The following is a 26,166-nucleotide window of genomic DNA, read 5'->3' on the forward strand; positions in this document are numbered from 1 at the left end:
ACACGCGCAGCAACACGCGCAAAACACAACAACGCATATATCACAAGCTACATACCAAAACACACAAACGCAAACACACACGCCTTTCTTCCTACACGGAGGTTTGATACACTGCAGAGGGAAGTGACTGGCTGATAAAGGGGCCTATTGTGTACTGATATACATAAGAACATAGACAGACACAACAATGATATCCTTTAGGCTTAGATGTCAAGGGCACACAGGCTCTCCCACAATAACAATTCAAAATAACTAATAACATGTAGTGGTCTTCAGAATATGTGTACTTGTAGTTTGGTGGAAAGTTGACCATGTTTTTTCACAGTCGTAACTAAATTCATCACGATGATGCACGACTCACCTGTGCCCGCTCCACTGCTCCCTCAGCTGAAGGGATGTCCTCTATTCCTTCTCTCAGAGCGGTCAGCCTGGCCTCTAGCCCCTCCACCTGGTTCTCCCCCATCTGCTTGGCCTCAAGATTGACCAGAGCTGTTATAAACAAGGTGGAGAGGTGTGGGTGTGGAAACTTTTGCATCAGTAGTAAAAACACAAGAGGGGATCCCAGGATGATATTTTGGCTCAGAGTTAATTTTGCTGAGTAACTCGTGCATGTCTAATCATCTTAATATCAATGCCAAGAAAACAGAATGTATGCATTTTCATTCCCCATGTCTGACATAAATAAATACTATTACATATCTCACCCATACTGTGTCAGACACACATCTAAAGACAATGATTATTTTAAAAATATCCTACTGTCACCCAATGTGGTCCCTCACCACAAAGGAACATCATGACTTTGTATAGAGCTAATGAGATCCAGGGAAATGTGCCCCTTGGACTCCCAAATGCACTGTAATATTCTAACAAGACAAGAACGCATCAATAGACGGCACTTTTTCCAGTACTGCCTTACAAAAAAATTATGGTTGCCGTTTATGTTACAATAAATTAAAAATATTGTATTCTAATTGTGATTGTTTACACTAACACGTTAATGTCTTACATGAACCTGCTATGAACCAGTTTCAACTGAGTAAGGCCAGTTTAACTGTAACACATTTGATGAGACTCTTAATGTATAAATATAATAAGAAAATAAGAAATGAAATGAAAGTCAATGATGGCAAATTCATTTTAAAAATTCACTGTAAAATCACGGCTTATCTGCTCTTAACACCTATTGTGAACATGAAAAATAACATTTAAGTCCTTTTGTGACTAGTTCAACCCCTTATTTATATTGAATGGACCTGCATTTATTTATTTATTTCTGTTCCTGTTCTTCTCATCTCTTTCTCTGTCAGCGTTTCAATTACCAGGAGATTTAACGCTAACATATTCTGGCTATGTTTATATACAGAGAGAGCAGAGATGGTGTGTAACTGGAAGAGAAATAGAGAGAGGCCCTGTTGAGAGGCAAACTGCCCTCAAGCAGAAACAAAATGGTTTTCCTTGGCTTTCATCCAAATCCTCACAGTCATAAAAGCCCAAGAGGGACATCAAGACAGACACGCACACACACACATACAAACACCTATGGTCTGGATCATTCAAGTGTCCCAGACTCATTTTTGGCCAATAGGAATGCGTGCAAATTCCAGAGGTAAACCGATGACTAATTCTAAAGACTGCTCCAGGTTTGCAGGAGGAGATGGAGCTGGCACAGAGGGATGAGCTTACACTCAATCACTCATATATATACTCACACGCATCTGTGAGCTTGTGGAGGCCATATAAGGGCATCACCCATTACTTGTGGCTGTTCAAGGATTCGAGAAAAGCGGATGCCAAATTTACACAACTCCTGTGGGACTGCGCTCTGCTGATCTTAGTTATCACTCTTTCAGTCGCCCATTAAACCTGAAAGCTTTGAGCCAAGAGCAAGCAAAGAGAAATGGGTCTTAGTTTTAAGGAAGTCTTAAATCTCCTGCACTGCAGCTCTCTGAAATAGGAGGAAGCCTCAAGGCTGTCAGGTCCCTAGAAATGCATATCCAGTTAAAACTGAGGAACCTCGTTCAAGGTTTTGGATAGGTTAACTCTGCACCAAATGAATAAATCATTTTGATATAGTTCAGCAAAGGTACCTTTGTTGGCCTCTTGCTCTCTGCTCTGTAGCTGCTGCAGTGTGGAGGAGTGATGTGCTGATACCACCACCATGTTGTCTTTCAGAGAGGGCATGGCTCCTAGCGACCCCACCTCTGCGGAAAGCTGCTCCAGTCTCAGACTAGAAGCAGCGACCTGGACGAGTCGGGACTGAAAAACACAAGAGGAAGACAAAAGTTCATTAAAATGTAAGTGGAGAATTCAACAGGGGGGGCTCATGGTTATTTGGAATTACGCCTCTCTTTTAAAGAGTTTCATGTCTGCTTTGAATGTGTATGAATGAACTGCAACAGCATCAGCTGAATGTAATAGGATTTAGAAAGGGGTTAGAGGTGAAATTGAGGATTAAAGTCACACAAAGGAGATCAGGGTGAATGTGAATGGAGACAATGACTCTTACCTGACATTCTTCACTCAGGCTCCTGAGCTCGGCCTCGTCGCACTTTTCCACAGCCGGGGACGAGTCGAGCCACCGGTCCTGTTCCTCAAAGGCCTGGTCCAGGTGTGCCAGCTCTGCAGACACCGCCCCGACCCGACTTTGAGTGTGAACTCGCTCACGGGCTGCCTGCAGCTCCCTCATGCACACATCCCACTCGGTTTGAGTCAGGTCTATGTCTGCCTTCATTGAGTCCACACACACTCCCTCTACAGATAGAGAGAGAGAGAAGCCAACAGATATAAAGGCTCACATCAAATACTTTACAAATAATTAAGTAGACTTTTATTGAATTTTCAAATAATTTAGTCTAGATGTGTCACGATCTAGCACTCTAGTAAAAACACTATTGCATGAAAAATTGGAAAACATCCTGTACGGAAGAGAGAACAGCAAATATGAGGGAATAAAATAAGTTTGGTTTAGTGGGGAGTTTGGTAAATATACCCCAATTTAGCAGTGCTGCTCCACTACCCCCCACTGCCTCCAGAACAGTGTAAACACATAAAAACGCTGAGCGCCTCTTCATTTCATTGAGCGGTTATATGAAGTCAGCAACCCTGTGGGCTGACGGATTTTTACTACTCTGTTCACAAACAAACACACATTCAGATTACTGGCATCTTAAACTGAAAAACAGTTGGGAAAAAATAAATACCCAGAAAACACCAAGCAGCGGTGGACAGGTAGTAAATAAGTAGTAAAAAAAACTTGAATGGGTGTGTTTGTGTCAGTGATTAAAAAAAATTAAAAAAAAACAATCTCTTTCATACCTCTCTCCAGCTGGTCCACCAAGACCCGCCCCTCCTGGATCAGTTGACTAACTGTGGCATCCTTTGCATTGTAGTTCAACTCCAAATCCTGCAGTCAACACATATTTACAGTGTTTTTTAAAACATGTTCTCTCAATTTAAGTTGTAATAGTTTTTAAGCTGTATCATCTGCAGGTTTACTTGAAGTTTCTCCTGCAGGTCTGGTGCGTCAGGTGTAGTGTCAGGGTGTGTGGAGGCCAGCGCCTGTGTGGACGTCTTCCACGTTTTAATCCAGCTCAGGATGTCAGAAAGCTTCACTTCAAACCTGCCGAGCACAGAACACAATGTGTGCATTGGTGTGTTTGTATTTTAGTCTTATACTTTTCTGGCAAATGAGGTGTTGTGTATAAACGTGTGTCCCAGTTCTTACAATCGCCTGACTTCTGCATCGGTCTCCACAAGTCGCTTCTTACGGGGAGCGGGAGGGGCCAACTCCTGGTCAGCGACCGAAGCAGCCGCAGCCGAAGCAACTGCATCCATGACAACTGCATCCATGACAACTGCATCCACAACGACCTGCTCCTCCACTCCAGTCATCCCAGTGTCCGTCACGGCTTCCATTACCTTAGCAGGGCGATGAAAACGGGACAGAAAGTCACAATCAAAAAGTCTTGACAAGGGCTTTTAAAAATTATATCTAAAAATAATCATAATTTGCACCCTTCTAGCCTTTTGCAATTTGACTTTAAACACATTCTATACAGTCAATAACAACGTACAGCAATGATAATAATTGATCATTTTGCAATCTCGAATGGATGAACACACACACACACACACACACACACACACACACACACACACACACACACACCTGGAAGGAGTAGTCCTCCAGCTTCTGCACTAGGTTGTCCCATCTATGTGCCAGCTCCTCTGTGTTGGTCTCAATCTTGGCTCCCGCCTCAGGGCTCTGCAGTAGCGAGATCACATCCTGTCCTGCATCAGACAACTGGTCAAGAGTCCTCTTCTTCTTTTCCATGTCTTCCTTCAAAATCTACAGGATTGAATCACAAAAGAAAAACATGCTACACTAAACATGGAAACCTTATTATTAAAGCTCACAAACTAAAAGTAGTTAGCAGTTAAAGTATCTGCTCCAGCAGCATGGCAACTACAGAGACTTGGCAGACTACTTACTGCTAATCGGCGCACATTGGTATTCATTTCACTTGGGTCCTTAAAGTTGCTGGTCTGTACTTCACTCAAGGCCTCCTCATTTTCTGCCAACCACACTCGAAACAAACTCTACAGAAGAAGTGAGAAAATGGCATTGACTTGAAATACTCGTAGTCCAGTTAACATGTAAAGCATTTTGACTTTTGATTTCAGCAATCAGGTCAATGCCTAAATTAAAAAACACATTTCTAACTCACTGTGTATACCGTTAGCGTTGCAGTATGAAGAACATAAAGATTTAATGCAGAAGTCTCTGTTAAACTAGTGCACCTGCAACCCTGAATGGCTTTAAGTTAACTTCATAAAGTGAACTTCATGATATTTCCCAAAAAGACGGATCAGTTTTGAAGATTTAAATGACAGAGAGAGTATTGAAGTGGTCCATTAGAAGATAGTGTGCATGTATCAGCTTGTGTGTAAGCTATAGGGAGAGCATGCTGCATTTCCGAACCTGGTCTGACAGAAGCTGTTGCCACACCATGAAGACTTCCTGCAGCTTGTGCCACCTCTCCTCTGTCCAGCGACACACCGCCGCCCAGCGCTCACCCAAAGACTTGAATACGGGATAAAATCAAATATTAATACAACCACGGATGTTCTCAAAAACACAATGTAAAGGAGAAGTTTGAATACATTATCTATGCCTCTACTGATTATTTTCTAGATTAATCGGTCTATACAATGTAAGACATTGTGAAAAATGTCTGTCCCAGTTTCTCAAAGTCCAAGAAGATGTCTTTGTATTTCTTGCTTTGTCAGTCAGAAACGCAAATATTTTAAGTTTAATTTGATAGAAAACAGACAAGAAGCAAGTCTCCATATTTGAGCAGCTGCTATTTTTGCAGGAAAAATGTACTTTTAAATTTAATAATGTATTTCATCTAATTGTTGCATCTCCAAAAATACCTGTATCTACAGATGTCAAACTTCAAAGAGATACTTTTAAAAGCCAGATCTATACAAATGTCTATAATCTATGAAAACTGTATGTTCATAAATTCACAAAGACAACTCACTTGTAGTTGCTCCTCCAAGGCAGCGGTGGCACTCTCACCGCTGTTCTCATCTACCACCACCACCATGTGTGTGAGAGAGTTGACCTTCACCTGCTCCGCCTCCAGGTCGTTCTGGAGCTCCTGAACAGAAACACAAACAGTGAATTCAGCACAGTCACATATTACCCATTAACAGAGCTGGCAGAGAAGCCACTCAGCTTTATGGTGACACCATGGAGACCCTGAATGACTCATAAAAGTTCAGGATCGAGCATGTGATAGAGTGGTCACAAGACTTGTCTGTTTTAGGAAAAAGAGTAGTGCAGGCAGAGTGAAATATTTTTATATTCTACTTGATCCTGTCCATGCTAAATCAATTACCCGTTCTGCACTGACATGCAAGATAAGCACTTTACCAGAAAACGTTTGAATGGCAAATGGCATTTACTTTGTGTTGCTCTATCTGTTCTTTGTAGAGCTCCAGGTCGTTGGCTGCCTGTTCTGTCTCTATCTTTCTGATTCGCTCCTCTGTCTGCGTCAGCCAATCGGAAAGCTGCTGTAACTGCTGCTGCTGGAGATCCATCAGGACTTCGTGGAGCCTGGAGAGGGAAAGAGTCGGCACAGACAGGGAGGAAGAAAGGACATGAAAGCTATCAGTTTGATCGTTATTGAAGGGGAAACCGACTGTTAAGCTGGTTACTTAACTGCCACACAGAAACAGACACTACAATAGGTGACAATGCTGTAAACAGACTCCATGGAGGATAAATAAGGCATGGCATGCGCACGCACATATACTTCATATCAGGGTCAACAAATGCTCTAGTGGACATCATGAATGTGATTTGTGAATACCTCTGTGTGAGTTAAGTGTGTGACTTGTTGACTCGTAAGCTCTTCACAACAAAAACTCTGAGGTCAACAGTGATACTGAGAGGAAACTTGCCTCCACTGGGCATTTTGTGGCTCATGATGTCATGGCAACTTGACAGACATTTGAGTTTTAAGCCTTATTATGTATTTATATGGTTATGGAGCTTATTCATTTCAGACACAATAACAAAATCATATGATAACAAACATCAGCAAAAGGTATTGCTATACAGCTACATGATTAAAGCCGGTGTATGTGTCTCTACCTGGCCTGGCGATCCATGCTGGCCACTCGGAGGTTCTCCCAGCGGGAGTTGAGGAGGCTCATCTGCTCCCGGATTTCTTCTTCTTCCTCCTCTGTCAGATTGCCCTGGGCAATCAGTTGGTTTCCCGCTTGGAGCACATTACCAACACTGCTCTGGTGCGCAGTCAGCTCCATCATAAAGGCCTTTTGGGGGGAGAAGAGGGAAACAAGTATGTTAAAAAAAATTATTTACTGGAAATGTCTCTCAAGAAAGATCTGTATGCACACTAGTATTGGGAATCACAGAGTAACTCCCGATACGAAAATATCATGATATTTTTGCTGTAGCAACACTCAGACTAGCCCGCAAGCACAAACTGAAGAGTAGAGTCTGTCAAGTAGCCAACTGAGGCAAAACAAAAGCAGAATGGAAATGAAGGAAGGACAGCATCGTTGAAGGAGTTTGGTTGTCTCTCAGCTCCTTAGAAGAGCTGCTTGCTGGTTCTTGCTGGGAGCAATACGCAGCCCAATGAATTGAGTTATTGTCTGTTTCCGTGAGCTCTCTGGATGAGTAGGCATTTTTGATTGCACCTCCGAGCACATTGTTTTTGATTAGGCTTTGCTGGAGAAGTCGGAGTAAGTATGTGAAAAACAAGGCTGAAACAAACTGGACTGAGTTGTCTTAGATCTCCTGGAAATCCTGGCTGTTAAAGAGGCTTTGGGACTTGTTGCTCTCAGTCTCACTACCAGCTTTCAGCTTTGACCTGGATTCCAGACATTAGATTTCACAAATATTCACATTTCAGCCAAGGGAATCAAGCCAAAGCCCTTTACACACATGCACAGACACAAACCCTGCAGCTACGCCTTCTCAACAAGCAAGTGAGCTCTGTGCCAGGGCACCATGGGGTGCTGTGCTCCACTGTTCTCAGCCGAATTCCTGGCATTCCCAACATGTACGGAGCATGTACTGTTGGTGGTGGGAGGGCTCTATCTCTGGGACACTACATTCAGTCTCAGCAATGGCGTGACAGTTGTGTTTGAGGTGCAAACAGTCATATTTATTTATGTCAATGTGCATTTCAATCTACATATGCATGCATGTTTATACACCGCAAGCCGTAAGCCGACCTTTTTCCTCCTACCTCATGTGTGTGAAACTGCTCTTTGACTTCTTCCACATCGTCCGACACCTCCTCCTGAATCTGTAGGGCATCCTCGGCCGACAGCAGCCAAGTGAGTACTTCCTCCAGCGTAGTCTGGTAGCTGTCCAGGTCCACTTCCAGCACACTGCCCTCCATCTCCTCCTCCGTCTCCGTCAGGGCGCTGGGGGCCTCAGGTCGGGAGCTGCTGCCTGCTTCTTCCATCTGCACACTCTGGAATTAGATCATATTATATTACAGACAATGTGTTTACATGTGGGTTACTGTATTAAATGTAACCTTTATTTCAAATCGAGCAGTGGGCTGCTGTGAAGTGCACAAAGAGTAACTCTGGGTTCAATGGCTCGCTCAAGGACAAGAACATGCAGCAGTAGGAGCCCAGCATCAAACTGCTAACCTTGTGTTTAATGGACAACCCACTCTACCCGCTGAGCTACAGCTGCCCCATAATATTGATAATTATACAATTTACGAAAAGTAAGTACTTTACTAGGCACTGAGCGTGGATTGTAGTGGGGGGGGCATTTTTGCTTCCCTGATTTGTCACATGGCCACATCAAAACTCAAACACAAAAAACCTCTTTGTACAGTGATTTTCGTCTGTCAGCATCAGTTGGTGAGTTTTAAAATAGAGCCAGACGTCTGGGAGGGGAGTGTGCTGCTCTGGAGCATGCAGAGCAACCTGCCCTGCTCAGTAAACAAACAAAAACACAACTGCAGGCCTATTAAAAGGATGCTGGGAGGTGCCCCTGGCACGCTGGGCAGGTCAATCCTCATTCTAGGAATAGCAGTGTGTTTATCCTGGGTAATGTAGGCTGTTCTGTCAGAGATGGACAGTGCAGCTTCAAAAGGAGAAATAACTTTAATTGCTTTAAGGACATGTTTGAAATTAAAGGCTCGGATGTTGTTGTGTATCCATTTGCTGTGTAATTGCAGTCGTTTTGTCAGTGGAATATTCTTCAATGTCCCTGAACACATTTGTAAATACAACACCATAAAAGAGGCAGTTCATTTGCATTTTCAATACAATCTCACTTTTGAATGCCATTAAACGACACATTACGACTGCCTTTGTAGACAACCGAATTGACTGAACTATACCAGGTTTCCATGTTATGAAGGAAAGTAGGAAAAACTTCAAACAACAAATCTGTCTGGAGCTGAAATTAACAGGAGATACAATCTTTGCAATGGGAGCCATGCAAAGTCAAAGATGACAGAAATGCTAATGGGCGTGTGAGACCGACACAGTAACAAGTCAAATGGACCTTTGTTTTCCAGGCTGAAATTACACAATGGGAGTGTCTGTGCAGCAAACTCCAGAAAAAGGTCACCAGCTGAAAATATTCAATGACCTTTTTGGATATTTTGAAGTAAGTCACAAAAATACTGTAAGCCCTTATGTTAGATGAGTGGAGGTAGGCCCCAAAGACAAAGTCACAATGGGGAGGAAAGTAAGACAAGAGAGAGAGAGGGAGAGAGAGGGAGAGAGAGAGAGGGAGAGGGAGAGGGAGGGAGGGAGAGAGAGAGAGAGAGAGAACTGCAGCCTTGCTCTATTTATTGACTTGAGCGACTGTAAAATAGCTGTGGTCTGGCTCAACAGAACACTTTATTATCACCAGATGATTTTCTTAACTTGATTCCTGCATTCAGCACTTTTGCAGTTTGCAATTATGTAGCATGCAATGCATCATCATGCATACATTAGTACAATTATCATCAGTGATATTGCAACTTTGACCATGCAATGCAATAAAGTTTAGATTAGATTTATTTCGACCTCACTCTGTCTATTCGGAAACCAATCGATATATCTAAAAATAACATTAAGAACTCCACAAATCTAAAATGAAGGGGGTAACCAAACATAGTTATCAAAAACAAAGGGCCTTTATTCTCCCTCCACTCAGTCTTACTACCAGCAGCATTACACATCACTTCCTATGGAGAGAAGAGCTGTGCCAGGAAAGTAAACCCCTTGGTGGACCAATCAGGGCAGCATTTAAAAGACTTTTCCAGCACTCGTTCCAGAACGTGTGAAGTATGTGCCCCTGGGCAATAAAAACTTAAGAGGTGGTTTCTGGGATTTTCTGACTTCTAACTAAAAAAAAAAAAAAATCTCTGAAACGAGCTGCCCGAGGGATTTATGTGATTTAAAAGAAAGTTGTAATTTCAATCACAACAGTGAAGTATGACTCTGAAATGCTCACAGAAACATTGAACAGTTTGCTGATACTGATACTGGCATCTTTAATGGTCATATAACCTTCCCTGTCAACTCCCCACTCTCACCAGTGTTTTCCTTCATTTCCTTACACCCCTTTACAGCTCTGTGTTTCCAGCAGCATGCAGTTCGGTCTGTTGGCTAATGTCAGAGGGGTGAGTCATGGCTCTGCTCCCTATTTGCCTGCGCCTGCTGTGCTTTTCATGAGCAGTGCTGGAGAGAATGAAGAAGATGGGTTTTTCAGGGTGGGAGTGACTCATTCTGTTTGGCAACGTACAATGAAATACTTCACCATATTCCTTATGCTTGCATGTAGCAGGGACTGTGGCCTTCGGACTGAATGTTATCAGAAACACGAAACAGCGAAGGTTGAAGCGGTTATGGGTCCCTACATTTTGCGCCTTCGGCAATTCAGTTGTTGAAGCTGACATTCAGGAGCAAAACTCTCCGTTCATCAAAAGAGATAATGGTGTGTTTGATGGCAGAGAAAGGGGAAGCACTGTGTCACTACTGAAGTAGCAGAACCAGGGGGATTAAGGAGGTAGGACATACTTTGTTTTGTTATTTAGGGGTCACAATTTGGTATGTCCTATGAACCAAATAGTTACAATCTAGTATAGTACAATCTATTTTCAGTATATTTAGTACACATTATACTACATAGTGCCATGTGCAGAACAAATCCAAAACTTCAAGTGCAATAAAGACTGGGCAGGGTGTCAGCTGTTGGCTAAAGCATGCTATTGAGGTTTAGCCCAGCTCATCTAAAACAAAGCTAGCATCATTATTATGGCAAACACGCATGAGAACGCACAGTTAAAAATACCCTTCCCATATCAAATAGATCCCCTGTTAAACAATAGAGTACTGCAGGGATGGTGTACTTCAGGAGGCCAACCTGGAAGTTAGCATCACACTGGTTCCCTCAACACAAAGCTAATGGGATGTTTCCATTGGATTCTAGATTATTGCAGAAAATAAACTGTGTGGCAAACTTCACGATATTTACACAAATTATGATACTCGTACGTTTTGTTGAGCAAGATAAATGTACACCACATTTATGATTTTTGAAGCAATGGCCAGAATTAAAAAGACGTTGGGCTATAATAAACAAACTAAAACCATAGTCAAATGACTTCATGTTAACATGTACCATGTAAAAACTTCAAAATTCAGAGTGGGGTATTTACTGACGTATGTATATCGCAGAAAAAAATATGTTAAACTGGAACTAACATAAGTTCCTAACAGAAAGTGTGGACTTTCTGTGCTTCAGTCTACATTGCTGGTTACCAGCTGGGGATTTTTTTTAAAGTTTTCACATAAAAGAGCACCTTGAATTCCTTGGAAAACAGATGTATCCCTGGACTCCAGCGAGCACCTTTTGTGTGGGCAGTTTAAAACCTTGTGAGAATAGTATAGCACTCTCCCCTTAGTCTAGACCCACGTGTCCTTCCCAATCTGTCCCAAAATCAGAACTCAAAAACCCGGAGCGCTTGGTGTTTTCTGCAACCCTCCTGTATGTTGGCACATGAAGTGCACATCTACTGTGTTGTGTGATTTACCTGAGCACGAAGGCCTGAACCCGAGACCTCAGACTCCACTTTGTATTTGCGCGGCAGGGTCTCCACTTCTCTGATAGCCTCCATGGTCACGTCTTTGGGCAGTACGGCGAACAGCGATGTTACGTACATGAGGATGGACTTCTTATCTGGTAACTGCACCGCCACGTCTGAAAGAGAGGGGGCAAGGTGGTGGGAGGGAGGCGGATGTAAGGGCAGAAAGATCAGAGACGTGAAATTAAGCATGAGAGGAAGGAGGGGGATGGAGAGGTTAAAAAGCAGCATGGTAGTGAGATAGCAGTTAGGGGTGACAGGAAGAGATAAGATGGGCAGGAACGTGAGAAGGGAGAGAAAAAACAGGTTGAAGCGAGTTGTACTAATTAAGCAAGGCTTTGACACAGGTCAGGTATGACTACATCTCGGTAATGACATAAACAAGAAGTGTCTGAAAATAGACAGCTCCAGTACATGCTGATCATCAAGTGCTCCATGAACTGGAAAAAAACATTCGGAGCAAACACAGCTTCCTATAAATCTTCAGCCAAAGACAACACCAAGGTATTTGCTCCACCGTGAGTGTATCCAACTGCTGGCAGGACATGAAGGCAGGCTACGTGAAGACAGACCAGTGCCTTTTCTTATGCAACCCCTTTTTCACATTTTTATTAAAAAAAATGTGTCCCTATTCTTGTTCAAATAATACAGTTGGTGCACAATGTGGTTAAGCGTTCAGCTCAGAATGACCTTACCTTCGGCATCCAGTAGCCTCTCAATAGCCAGCTGGTCTTTGGCTACAGTGAAGGCATGGTCCAGTCTCTCCACAGGGCTCAGCCTGACCACCTGATCCCAGCCAAATGCATTCGGCCTGAAGAAAAAGGATAACCGTGACGAAGAGAACAGCGACGTGGAGGCTTTAACATTCAGCATTTCCAGTTTACAGTCTCAGATCATTAAGAAAACACATACAGTATATCCACTGTGTTGGTGCTGCTGGAGTGAAGGTGCATCTTAAACACACTTTACCTGAATTTATTCTCATTCATTGGTTTTTCAGAACACAGCTATTACAACAATGTCATAACTCAGGGGCTGGAGGTTATTATTTTTTGGACAATAAATTACCTTTTTCTGACAGAAAATAAGGAAAAAATATTTTAAATATATAACCTGTAGAGAAAAGAATCTTCTCTTAGTGGTGATGGGGGGGGGGACTTGTGTTGAGGTCAGTTGGGTGTGGAATGTGTGTGTTCAGTGATTCACCTAAACCCTGGCCCAGGTCTAAACCAACACTGGTGTTTCTCACAGCTCACAGGCCTGTGATCGGGTATGTGTGCGTGCATGTCACTAGTAAGGACAAGGGTTACAGAAAGGGGTGAAAACACCCCTGACACGTCTCCCGCTCTCTTTCTTTCACATACAACAGCAAACACACACACACACACACACACACACACACACACACACACACACACACACACACCAAGAGTGTGTAAACAGTGGCATGGCAGGCATAAACAGAGCAAGTCAGGCAGTGTACACACACCCAGCAGGCCCTGACCTAAAACCTGACCTCCTGCCACTTACACAGCCCGGGTATCTCTCTCACACACACACACACACACCACACACACAACACACACACACACACACACACACACACACACACACACACACACACACACACACACACACACACACACACACACACACACACACACACACACACACACACACACACACACACACACACACACACACGCACGCACGCACGCACACACGCACACACGCACACACGCACACAAAAACTTCCAAACTCTTGGTCATTCTCAAATTCCAGGCCTTGGTTTCTTGAAGGCATTTTAAGGTCTTGGTTCAGGATGATTGAATTCAGAGTCAAAGGGGAAATGTCAAATATGCAATGTCAACTTAAAGCAGAAAATTCACATGGCCCATAGGAGGGAGGGAGAGAGAGAGAGAGAGACATACAATACACGTCAGACTATATTTACTGAAACAGAGATATGAATGAAGAAAAATAATCTTCAAACCAGATTCATCAGATCAATATAATTAAACGTTTATTACTGTGACCACATTTTGCACTCTAGAAAGCCCCTGAATCTGTGCTCTTCCTCACCTGAAGTGATGTAAGATGCTGTTAAGAGCCAGCCCATCTGCCCAGCTGGTGGTGAAGTTCAGCACGTTAACCTCCGGGTACGAGCGGGTGCACTGGCGTACCCAACTCAGTAAGATCTTCTCACTGTTGGTCTGCTGCAGGTTGGACATGATATCCTTCATGATGTCCTTTACCTACAAGAACATTGAAAACACACATTCATAGGGGTCAATAAACATGCAAAAACTTAAACAAAGCAGTGGATGATAAGCTTGTTTACATGCTTACACGCATGAGGGCACATCAATACTGATTTTCCATCAACTGTATTTTTAATCCCTCTGGATCATCAGTGCATTGTGAGTCAGAGCAAACATTAATGAGGCTCTGTGTGTATACGCTTGCAGGATGTGAGTGGAAAGAAAGGAACAGCATGTGTGTCTATATTTGTGTGCTCACCTGCCAGTGAAGGATAATACTCCAGATGAGGCCCAAAGTCAGCTTGCGGTTCCCATCCACAATATCTGTCCCTCCTATATTCACCAGATCAACCTGAAAGAAATCAGACGATGAGATGAGAGAGATTTGTTGAAATTCAATAATTAATTGTACAAGTAAAAGTACAAAGTTGTGTATTAGTTGTTAAGTATGCTACCAGTAATGACAAGGACACTAGCAGAACACAAAACTAGAGAAGAATCATTCCCTTTTAGGGGGTTATCTTGCTGTTGCCTCTCCATTTGCACATGTTGTCACTTTCATTTGCACCAAAGATCACTTGTATCTCTTAAATAGACTGATATCCCTGAAGTTTAGCTGACTGGGTGTTGTACTGTGATGACTAAGTGTTTTTTGGACCAGTGTATATGCAGTGAAGTAGATACTACTGCCTCAAATTTTAATGAGTGTCCACAATGTTCCTGCAGAAAACTTCTGAACCATGCCTTCACCGCTCAGTGGATTACAGCACCCTAATTACATCTTTCCAATGCTACCTATGAAGTGTGTCTGCAAGCCTTGTCAGCTATGTATCCTATGAGGTGAGGCCAAGTGTGGACTGATTACATATAAATATTTTGCAGAGGATCAAAGCATAGAGTGGAACATGAGGTCAAGTGTCTGGTCAAACTAAAAAAGTGACCTCTATTGCAGAGCTGATCTCTGACTCTTCTCTAGTCCCAATTAGCTCCATCCTGCCACAGTCTCCCTTCTCTGTCTCTTTCGTTCTGTGCTCACATACAGAATCTCACAACACATTTCACACTTATGCATGTGTGTGAATGTTTCTGTCCAAACTTGGACATATTGCCCCGTGAACTCAAATGTTCCCAAAGGTTTTTGAAGCAACAAGAACCATCCAGCAGAACAAAATGAATCAAAGATCAAATCAATCATTTGATCAATCAGATCAAATGAACCCGGCACATTTTAATAATAATTGTAGTTTCTATACTTTAAATTATAAACATCAAATATTTTACTTTCAAAAACTTCTAAGGCTTTATTTCAGACGTAAAATGATCATGGGAACTCTGGCCTTCTCTGGCTTTTGCATGAGAGAAACTAGCATGGGTTGCATGCAACTCCAGCCTCTGCCACTTCCCATGAGCATGCCCTTCCCATTATCTCTCACAGCTAAGGCCAAGGCATTAAGAACTATTGTACACAGAGAGGAGGGGGATGAGGGTGGCAAGGGAGGAAGAGAAAATACAGATGTAGACCAAATGACACATTCAAATAGATCAACAAATCTCCCGTAGCGTGTGACAATATGAAATGCATCATAGCCAAAGAGATATTTACTTCAACAAAACACTATTATAGTTCCTTTTTTCTGTCATATACAGTCAAAGTGAAACCCTGCAGACTCATTCACCTTAATCCCACTGACGTACGTGATTTGGCTTAAAGCTAAGAAACTGCAGCAAAGAACAGCAGATACTCACATTATTTTGGTGCAGGACTTGAAGTACTTTGTTGACATTGTTGAGAGCGTGCACCCTCGTGGAGCCTCTCTCTTTGGTCTGAGGAACAGGAAACAACAAAAAACAGGTGGTGGCATGTTCAGTGTTGATGAGCCAATCATAAGGCTGGAATCTTTGGCAATTCATCAAATCACGGACCTGCATTCTATATTATAATATATATATAAATCAGCAGAGATACATGAAGCAGTTCGTTGGAAATTAAGTCTAAGACACATTTATTTACACTCATTCACACAAATGAAGAACTGTGAGGTATCGCCCCACCAGGGAAAGGTATGCCATCACTCAGCAGAGTGTTTTCCCCATACATTACCCTATCAGCAGTTGTTACAGGCCAACCTATGGAAAGAATGGCAGGAGGACGAACTGCCACGGCAAATTCTTTTTAAGTCTCCACATACCTAAACCACTTATTAGCACCCCATTATAGAATTAGTATTCTGCTATCAGAGAGATAGTGTGTGTGCGTGCACGCGTGTGTGTGTGTGTGTACATGTACAGTATGTGTCTGCATGTATGGCACAGAGACAGCTGGCACTTCGTATGGCTGCAGGTGCTAGACAGTAGATATGGTGCTACAAAAATGTGAGCGAATAGTTGGTCACTGAAGACATAATTACATAGTGATGGAAACTGAAAAACATCTTTAAATCTTCATCATCAATAAGATGTCTTTGTTACTTTAACAACACTTTTTAAAAGTGTTGGTTGTGGGAAAGTATGCATTTTATTTTATCTTCTGTGGAGCAAAATCTTTGTGGAGTAAAAACCCAAATGTCTTTCTGAAAAAAATGTACATACAGAAAACACTACAATTGATGGAATGGGGGATGTAATGTTATTCATTTAACTGTACATCTGCCGAGGTCTCCTGTGTGGCACTAATATTGACATTACATTTAACATTTGAGTTGAAGTGAGGTAAAGCATGTGCTTGTTCCGGCTTGAGTGGATGCATCAGTCACACTGCAGCTACAAAAACACTCCTGGTTTTTAAAAATGCTGCCTTTGTTGTCTAGCTTGATAGAATTTGATGGTTATTGTGTTACGAAAAGGTTCTGCAAACCTTGATAAATGCAAACTCACCAGTACAGTGCCAGTGAGACCCTCCAGCAGGTCCAGCAGTTTTCTCCCATCCCTCAGGTCAGAGAACATATCCTTGATGGGTGTCTTCCCCGTCTGATTGGAGAAAACAACACAACTGGTGGGTTTTGTCTACAATTTGTCGTCTATACCAATGATGAGAGCAGCAGAGTGTGGCTGCAGATCAGAAAAAATAATGTTGCAGCAATGCATAAACAGCAATGCATAAAAGAGTTTAAGGGAAAAATTGCCTTGGTTAATGTGTTCAGTATACATTGCTGGTAACTGGAGTCCATTAAAACAATAATTCCCTCAGCGTATATTGACTGAGAAAGCTGAGTTTGCAGTGGCAAAATCTGTTATTCCTTCTCAATCCAGCACCATTATTTGACATACCAGTAACTATGACTTAGTTGGATGTGAAAAAAAGCAACAGACTGCTTTTTCATCTTAGATTTCTAGACACTAGGTAGCCAGGGATCATGCTCTAAATGCTGCTCCAAAAAGGCACTTTATAGTTCAGTTAGCTTGTATTGTACAACAGCAAAAATGGCATCCAAAATATTATGGACAAGGATACAAAGAGTGGCTTGGCTGACTTGGATATTGAGCTGTATTTGTCTGAGCCAGATTAGAACCAGATTATACGGCCAAGGTAATGCAGCGGAGAGAGAGAGGCCAAGGCTGAAAGGAGAAGACTAGATCGTGGTTACACTCAATGCAACTTTTGTGATCTAATCATGCCAGGACTGTCAAGATCAGATCTTTCTCATACTCTGATCCGATCGGACAGATCACATGTCGAGGTGGCCTGGCTCCTATTGAGTGTGGATGTCAGTGGGGTGTGGACAGCATGTGGGCACGATCCGGCCAATTTATCAAACGTAGGCCTCGCTTCATCTTCTCCCAACATTGGAGTTCCTCTCCCAAGCGAGAGAAAAGGGAAGAGAGGAGGGAGGGAAATCCAGGCTGGAGCAAAGCCGAGACCTGTTTTGCTGGTTCAAAATAAAAGCTTTTAAATAACTTTTATTATGAAGAATTTTTAGGAAAACGTGTTAAATAACAATAATAGAAGTCTACTTACAGTGCCCGAAGCAAGACTACACAGCAAAAATAATGAAGGACTTTCATTGTGAAGAATTTATATTCAATTAAATATGTTTTTACAGCTGCTCCTGGCCATGAAATATATCTAATACTATCCAATCAGGCAGGTCACATTGAAGAGACAAGTGTTATCACCGCATAAGAGCATGTAAGGGCTTCAGAGATAAGTAGGTACACAAAACCAAAGTATCCAGGGACAGCTTTTCATCCCAAATAGACGACCCATGCTAGGACTGAAATAACCTTATTTTAGTTCCACTACTTCTGTCGCATTAATGAAATTCAAAACATTTCATTTGAGTGTTTTAAGTAGTGCAGTTAAAGTTTGGCATTCATTTGAACTGGCCGACAATCTTTCACGTTACCTTGGAGAACTGTGCATTTATCCATTTGGTGAATGTTTTCTTCTGTACTGCATCATGCTCATCTGTGGAACAGAAAGAAGAGGGCTGTTAGAGGTGGTTGGGAGACAGATGCAGAAAATTCAACATCAACACTAGGTTCTATCAGTCCTATGACGACCGCATAAAACATCAAAAGTCCATTTCTGCTCGTTTATTTCAGGGACCCACTGGTAAAATTCACTCTGGACGCTGACATGCTGGTAAATGATAATTGTAGCTCGAGGCATCCAGGCTTGAAAGCATTATGATCAATGTGCCTGGAACATCGGCAAATTACAGCAACAAAATGTACGAGAGAGGGGTTATTTGGATAATCTGTACTAAATGTCAAAAGGTCTCGCATATCTGCACCTGTGCACAAGCCCTTGCCCATTTATAATGTTTCCCTGGTTTCTGAACCCAAATGTAGAAATATTTCACATTCTCTTCCCGCTTCACTCCCTCCCTCCCTGCTCCTACTTCATTCTCTCCAAGATGTCTCCAATAAGGCCTCATTGTGTCAGGCTGAGGGTCAGCTGCTTTGATGTGCCTAGGCGATGGCTGGCTACTGTAATGGATCACAGTAGCTCATACAAAGTCTAGGGCTTAGAAATTATTTCCAAAATATTTTTTCCACTTTGCCCCACATTTAAAAAGACTATGGAAAACAATATGTTTTTCTTCTGGAGTTATATCTTTACAGTTTATTTTTACATATCAGAGAAAACTGGACAAAATGACATCAACTAAAGATTGGATTTGGTGGCACAACCTGTGTGAGCAGAAAACCTTCATAAAAGGAGACGTTCTGTAAAGTGCACTTCAGTGATAAAGAGGAAAATCTGTTTCCATATGCCCAAGAAATGATTAGACACTTCATCAATAAACACAATTATTCAACAGAATTTTTTAAAAACAACCTTTTAAGCAATTTGTAAAGTAATGAAACAAAACACGTACTGATTAAAGCTTCTCAGATGTGAGGATTTCATTTTCTTCCCCATCAACTCATCATTTTATAAACTGAATATATATATATATATTTCCTTTTTTTTTTTAACTCTACAGATGAAATACACAAATTCAAGTCATTACTTTGGACCAGCTCAGCATCAGCCCAAATAATTATCTTATTTTCTGTTGAGCTCCATAAATTTGCTCCAGTCACCCAATATTGATCTGGTAAATGGTAAATGGATCTGTATTTATATAGCGCTTTTCTAGCTAACTAGCTACCCAAGCGCTTCACACTACATTCAGTCACTTTTACCAATTCACACACATTCATACACTGATGGCAGATCCTGCACATCAGGATCTAATGCATTTTAATGTGAAGGCAGTGGTAGTTATGTGTTCCAAATACAGGTGCAAATAAAACAGGACAGGTATTTAGAGGCCATGGATGCAATTCACCTTGCACAGTGATAAAACAACAATAACATGATGTGATGAGTGCTGGATCATTAAACTCCAGAAAAGTATGTCAAATCATTGCAGACAAATAATGACATTCCTGAACAAACTTCCACAGCGGTATGAACTTTCACAGCCAAAATCGACAGCATCAACAATTGTACAGAGGGAACCGATGTTATCCGTCATTGCGTCAGAGAACCTGCACCTTAGATACATCAGCATTTCAGCTTGCCATGCTGTGCAAGTTTTGTTATGTTTAGTCGTTCTTTCTCATGTGGCATTCCTGTACTGCAACGTCCTAAATAGTTTGCTCATTAAGTTGTCAGTCTGTCTTGTGGAATTGTACATCTGAGGGAGTGGGTCAAAAAGAGAAATGCATTCACATCTGTGTCTAAATACCATGACGGCGGTCCAAGACTGTAATCTAGGGGTGGCAAAGGTTTATGTGTGTATGAGCATTAAACTGCCACTGTCATTCAACTAGGCGCTGTGTAAATCACCATGAACCGAACAAAAGGTCAAAGGTTAGGATCACCATCCCCAGCAGTCGTCGGCGTCTTTGTTTGGGGTGTGTGGAGTGTATGTTGTGTGTGTGTGTGCACAGCCGCTGGCTGGGTGAGAAGGGGCATAAAAACAAGAAGGTACTGCAAACAGAGGCCAGAGGTGGGGGAGAGAGAGGTGAAGAGGTGAGGGGATGAGATAAACGGTGGGGGGAGAGATGAGAAATGGGGCTTTTGGAACTATGAAGGGTCTACATTTTGAGGGCGTTCTGTGCTGTTGTTAAGGGAAATTTGTGATTGTGGGGCGTAAAAAAAAGAAGAAGAAAATACTTGACTTGAAGGAATTGTGAAGAAAATCTTCATCTCCGAGTTCACCTTGAATGTTTTTAGTTGTCAAACAAATTCTGGTAAAAATATGTTTGTTCATGTTTTCCATTTGCAGTAGGAAATAGGCAAACTTTATTTCGATGCCATCAACATGCTCCAGAAATGTATGCAGAGAAGGAGAAGATGGCTGGGGCTGAGAGAGCAAGTATATTGAAGGTTAAAAAAACAACGTTAAGGGTGAGATTTTGAAGTAGAAACAAAAGCAGGTGAGGCTAGTTTCCTAGACTTGTATACACTGGCACGGTGTCCTCTTCTCTGTGCCATTGTCTTTAAAGTGTTTTTGGATGCGGTAAAAAGCCCTCCAGAGAGTATGTCGATTTATTTTTCCGCATAAATCCCATGCAGCAACAATTAAAACTAAAGGATTCTTTCTCAAAAGGTGAAAAAGACAAAGAGGCAGTGGCTGAAGGAGATGATGGAGAAAAGGATACAGGAGACAGAGCCGGGGTGGCTTTACAAAATACAACGACCGCATGGTTGAAAAAGGGTAGGTGACATAACAGGGGGCCCAATAACTGTTGCCACTAAATCACGGTGGATAACTTACAGGTGGATTGGTTAAACATATGCTGACAGACACAGCGAAAAAGAGAATTAAAGGCGAGCAGACAAGACAACAAAAAGAGAAAGCACAGACAGAGAGAAGGTGAGCAAATGAAAGATAAAAAGGCAGCCAGAGGGAAAGAAGAAATGCTGGCAAGAATGTTTAGAAAATTACTCACAAGGAGAAGGACAAGTATAGTACAGGCATGCTTTCAACACATTATCAATTTTCCTTTTATAAAAAGCCTGTGGAGGCCTCCACAGCCTTATCAGCACCCTGTGGAGGGCCTCTGAGGGCCCTGAGGCGAGGGTCCCTGTGGGCTCAGGTCTCCTGGGCTCTCCACCTTGACAGGACAATGCATTCAATTCATACACGCTGCTCCACCTCATATGTCTGCTGCTCCTACTCACCACAGCACAGGCATATCTTACTGCTAGACAGATCAAAGCAGCGACAGGGCTGTGTGTTCAAGAGTGTTTGTGTACGTGTGTGAAGCAAGAAAGAAAAAGAAGTCTGTATATACACCATTACATTTGTCCACTTACATCACTTTGCTTATGGCAAGTACTTCAGCAATGGGTGTTATTTATGGCATTTAACATGCTGACATGTGTATGACAGCTACAGTTAGCTTTGAACAAACTGTCAAATAAGCTGTGGTCCATGTGACGTTCACAAAGACCTGCCCTGAAGCACTTTAAGCATTATGTTCATCTTCACCTGAGTGTTAAAGCTTCAAGTTGACGGGGGTTAGGGTCCAGCATTACACAAACGTGTGCAATTAGTTATTAGATTAGAAAGTGTGTCAATAGTAAAACTACTGACCATTTAGGTTTCATTCAGGAACGCACAAAACAAATTGACACTTTTGTGATCCTTTGCTATATAGAGTATTCTGCTCTGTCCAGCTCATTGATTTCACAAGAACCAGGGAATCAAGGGCGTTTAACTTATAATTTAAATCCACTGCTGTTGCTAATTGAAGCTTGTCGACATGTCATCTTGTCCTGGTGTATATTTAAACCAAAGAAACATATCAATATAGCCACTAAACATATCAAATCATGGATTCCTTTCAAGAAAAATAATGTACCCTCTACTTATGTTAATTATTACTGAGGATATAAAAGTATCACTCAACTTGAAGACCTGCTTATATTAAAAAGTAGCGTTTTTGCCCAACTATTAACACTCTAGTAACGCTGTTACTGGAAACCAGTCTTTATAGGGAACTTGGTTATATGATAACGTATGTGAACTATCAGCACTAGCACAGTGAAACAAGAGTGTCACAGCCACGTTTGTTTGCAGAACAAATAGTCAACCTCTGTCAAATAATCAGTCATCTTGTTTCACATGACTGAGCAAGCGACACGCACACACATTAGTGTGAACAGAGTCAGGTACAGTGCATTTACAAATGTTTCTCTTCCTCAACAGCCAAACGGGAAATAGTGATTACATCAGGAAGAGTAATCCCACTGGTGTCCTCACACAGTTCACCGAACACACACGTGCTCTAGATATATTGTTGTGTACGGGTTGGGTTTCAAGTTATGTGCATGTTTGCAGAGCTTTCTGTTTCCACAAGTGCTTCAGTAAATAAGATTAATTAAAGCAAAAAGAGCCGACAAAAGCATTCACATACACACATATTTCTGGGATATGATCATGATCTATCAAAATTGCCTTGCTGTTCCCATTTCCTTGACCCAGTGTTGATTCGTTAAGGAAGTCTTGACTGAGAAGTTTAAAAAAAACTGTACTGCAAGCAAACCTCAAAATATGACATAACCAAGCAAGAAGAAATTCACAGAAACACGCATGTTCCTCAACGCAGCCAGCTGGGAACACAGAGCAGACACATAAAATATACAGCTCTGGTCTATTCGTATCCCTGCCTCCAACAGGTGGAGAGAGCTGTGACCACACAGCAGGGAGAAGGGGGAAACGGTGGGAGGCACTGAGGTGAAAATCAAACAAACCAGGGTCTCCACGGCAGCATCACACAGTAAACACTCAGAGATTAGACAAATAGAAGCTAAGTTGAGTTATACATTACAGGTTAATACATCTAGATTTTCTAAATCACTGTTTCAGTAAAGTTTTAAAAAGCTTATGTGGCTTCTGAATTGAATAATCAAGGAGCAATTTAGCCCCAGCATCTAGCTGAAGTAACTGAAAGTTTAATTGGCAGAAAACCAACTGGGATTCGTGTTTGAAAGCTGTCACGGTGTTCAAAGTCACTGCACCAAAAATAAACTTTTTTTCGTGCATAATTTACTTGGGTCATGGGAGATGAAAAATTAAGGAAGGCATACGTCTTGGCTATAATCCAACTCTCACTCTGAACTTCACCTTGATGGGGGGGGAGTCTGGAAGGAGGCTCAGCTGTTGGCTGTCTTGACTTTCAGCACAACACCACCCACAACCTACACTTACACTTACACGGGACACAATCACAGTCAACAACTGTGAGGTGTTCATGTCAACCACTGTCCATCAGTTAACTTAGAAGCCCTCTGACAAATGTCCTCCTCCCCTCGTAAATGTAAACATAAAACGCAACCAAGTTAACAGTTTGATGGCAGAGATATGTTGTATTTTGACTATGTAGGTTGAGAGGAATGCATAGAATTCCTATCATTTCCCCATGCATTCCTCCCTCCTCCCTCCAGTGGTCACTTGTCTAAGCTTGTCCCAGCCGGCACAGCCTTGTTGACACTCTTCCCTCACTAAGATCTGGGAATTTCTCAGGAAAACACTTCCAACATCCAGAAAGATTAGCCAATATCCGCACGTAGCAGCCTAAAAAAGACCTCTGTGTTGTGTGTGTGTGGGTGCAAGCATCGGACTGAACAAGAATGGTGAGGGGTACTGGAATTTAGTGAAGTCAGTGCAGGTTGCCAGACTTTGAGCAGTAAGCCAAGTAAGAGATACAACAAGCAATTTGTGAATGAATTAAACAGGGGTAGTCCAAAATGATCTGTTCCATTAAAAACCTACTTATGTATATATGTGGATATATATATATCTATATGTATATATAGATAGATATCATCAGTATACATATGAAATGACATCCCACTTGACAAACATATAGCTTGCATCCATAGCATGAATATCCAACTGCTTCAAAGCTTGCACACACCTTGATCAGATTGCAGGACAGCACTAAATCTATTTAGCATTTGCCATAATGTCTGCAGTCCGAGTCTACAACACTAAACTGCACCACCTGTAGCACGCCTTGCTGCCACCAAGCCATGTGTCAAACACCTTTCAAAAGTTCTCACCTCTTAGTTTTAGCCCACACTCTGCCATCCTTCACCGTAAGACTACAATGCTGAACCGAAGAAGTTGCAAAAGCCAAAAGAAGAAGGTAGCAAGATATAGTCCAAGAGTGTCGGCACAAAAACAGAGTTTGACATTCATGCCGCCCTCTCCTCCTCTCTCCTCTGCCTCTGTCACTCCTTGACCAGTGAGGGAGGAAAGGATCAGAAGAATGCTGCAGCAAAGAGAGAGGGGAGGGAAAGAGGGACACTACCAATGAAAGGGAAACAGATTGGGGGCAGAGCAGAACAGGACAGGGCAAGCCTAGTGTGGGGAGTCATGATGCATTGTGGGATAGGGAATGAACACAGGTAAACACAGAAAACCCTGTTCGGCACCATCCCTGCATGCAAAAGGGCAGAGTGCAAGTGCCGTGACAAGATGGAAACGGGAGACAAAGAAGATATCACCCAGAGATCGCTGCATAAATACAGACACAACACAGAACTGATGTGGAGACGACGTGGAGGGGCAGACGCTTTAAATTTCAGATCTGCATTTACCGGAAATCTACTCAAATCAAAGATTGGGAGCCAAAACACGACCAACGTCATCAGATATATAATAAAATCTCATATAATATAAACATTATATATAAATAAATAATATAATATATTTATAAATATATATATATAAAATATATTTATAAATATATATATATATATATATATATATAATATATATAATATATATATATATCCTTACATGGAGACGTTTCCCCCCCATACACAATATGTAGCTGTCGCAAGCAAGACACAGGAGCCCAAGTGTGAGCAATCTAAAATATAGGTCATAAAATAACTGCAGTGAAAGACGTCATGAACTCAACAAAGTGGAGAGGTTCACCAAGAAGTAGCGCCGGTTGTGTGTAGACCAAGTGAACAGTTAAAATAATATTCACCTTTATTTCTCTTACACACACACCTTTTAGCATCTATAAACGTTCTTCTAGTTAAGTAAAAGTCTTCCTTCTATATGAAGAAAAGGGAAACATCTGTACGTCTGTACATTTCCACAACATGAAACCAAAGACAAAGGCATATCATTAGGAAACCACAGATACGTGAAGTTGAGAGGTGAACACACACACACATTCACCCAGGCAACATAATTATTTTTGCACAAAGCAAAAATGGACACAGACCAAACAAAAAGTCACGGATAGAAAAGATGATATTAAATCTGGATTCAAGTGGCTTTAAGTGGCTGATCATTTTCTAAACTAAGTGTATAAATCGCTTAATTTTCTGTATTGCTTCTTTCATACCATCATTGTTAAACTCCTCCTCCGATGGACCAAACTGCAGATATGCTCATCTACTTACCAAGATCAAGACTATTTTCAGGCTTCCCTTTCCTCCTGAAAAGGTTGCGCTTCCTCCATGACATCCACTTACTCAAATTCATGATGGAAAGCAAGTCTTTTGGCCAAAAAAAAACAGAAAAAAAAGGAGCGAGAAAGAAAGAAAAACTAATCCGGAACAGGAAGGCAAGAGGGTAGTGGTGGTGTTGGTGGGAGAGTGAAATAGACTGAGAGAAAAGAGAAAGAGGAAGTGGAGGTGCGAGAGCATTTATCGAATACGCTGGGTTTGTTTATTTGGGGGTGTTGGGCTGGGTGTGACACACATGCTCTCACACACACACACACACACACACACACACACACATGCACACATACACATGCACACACACACACACACACACACACG

General features: G+C 41.9%; 1 protein-coding gene across 1 annotated transcript in view; it reads right to left on the bottom strand.

Annotated features, from left to right (window-relative positions):
• Positions 1-25,912, bottom strand: part of utrn (utrophin) — a gene marked incomplete at its 3' end in the record, with an annotated part of 122,991 nt that extends 97,079 nt beyond the window's left edge. The window contains exons 1-21 of the mRNA XM_084030000.1: positions 25,783-25,912; positions 18,257-18,318; positions 16,788-16,880; positions 15,660-15,737; positions 14,173-14,265; positions 13,735-13,907; positions 12,347-12,462; positions 11,601-11,767; positions 7,791-8,021; positions 6,668-6,849; positions 5,977-6,127; positions 5,550-5,669; positions 4,985-5,086; positions 4,495-4,602; positions 4,172-4,351; positions 3,728-3,921; positions 3,499-3,622; positions 3,319-3,406; positions 2,510-2,754; positions 2,091-2,259; positions 362-489 (exon numbers count right to left, since the gene is read on the bottom strand). Coding sequence (XP_083886126.1) covers positions 362-489; positions 2,091-2,259; positions 2,510-2,754; positions 3,319-3,406; positions 3,499-3,622; positions 3,728-3,921; positions 4,172-4,351; positions 4,495-4,602; positions 4,985-5,086; positions 5,550-5,669; positions 5,977-6,127; positions 6,668-6,849; positions 7,791-8,021; positions 11,601-11,767; positions 12,347-12,462; positions 13,735-13,907; positions 14,173-14,265; positions 15,660-15,737; positions 16,788-16,880; positions 18,257-18,318; positions 25,783-25,864 — 2,886 coding nt within the window. The 5' untranslated portion in view covers positions 25,865-25,912. The remainder of the gene's footprint in view (positions 1-361; positions 490-2,090; positions 2,260-2,509; positions 2,755-3,318; positions 3,407-3,498; positions 3,623-3,727; positions 3,922-4,171; positions 4,352-4,494; positions 4,603-4,984; positions 5,087-5,549; positions 5,670-5,976; positions 6,128-6,667; positions 6,850-7,790; positions 8,022-11,600; positions 11,768-12,346; positions 12,463-13,734; positions 13,908-14,172; positions 14,266-15,659; positions 15,738-16,787; positions 16,881-18,256; positions 18,319-25,782) is intronic.
• Positions 25,913-26,166: the final 254 nt, after the last annotated feature.

Source organism: Eutrigla gurnardus (genome assembly GCF_963514095.1).
Source record: "Eutrigla gurnardus genome assembly, chromosome: 16".
Taxonomy (NCBI): Eukaryota; Metazoa; Chordata; class Actinopteri; order Perciformes; family Triglidae; genus Eutrigla; species Eutrigla gurnardus.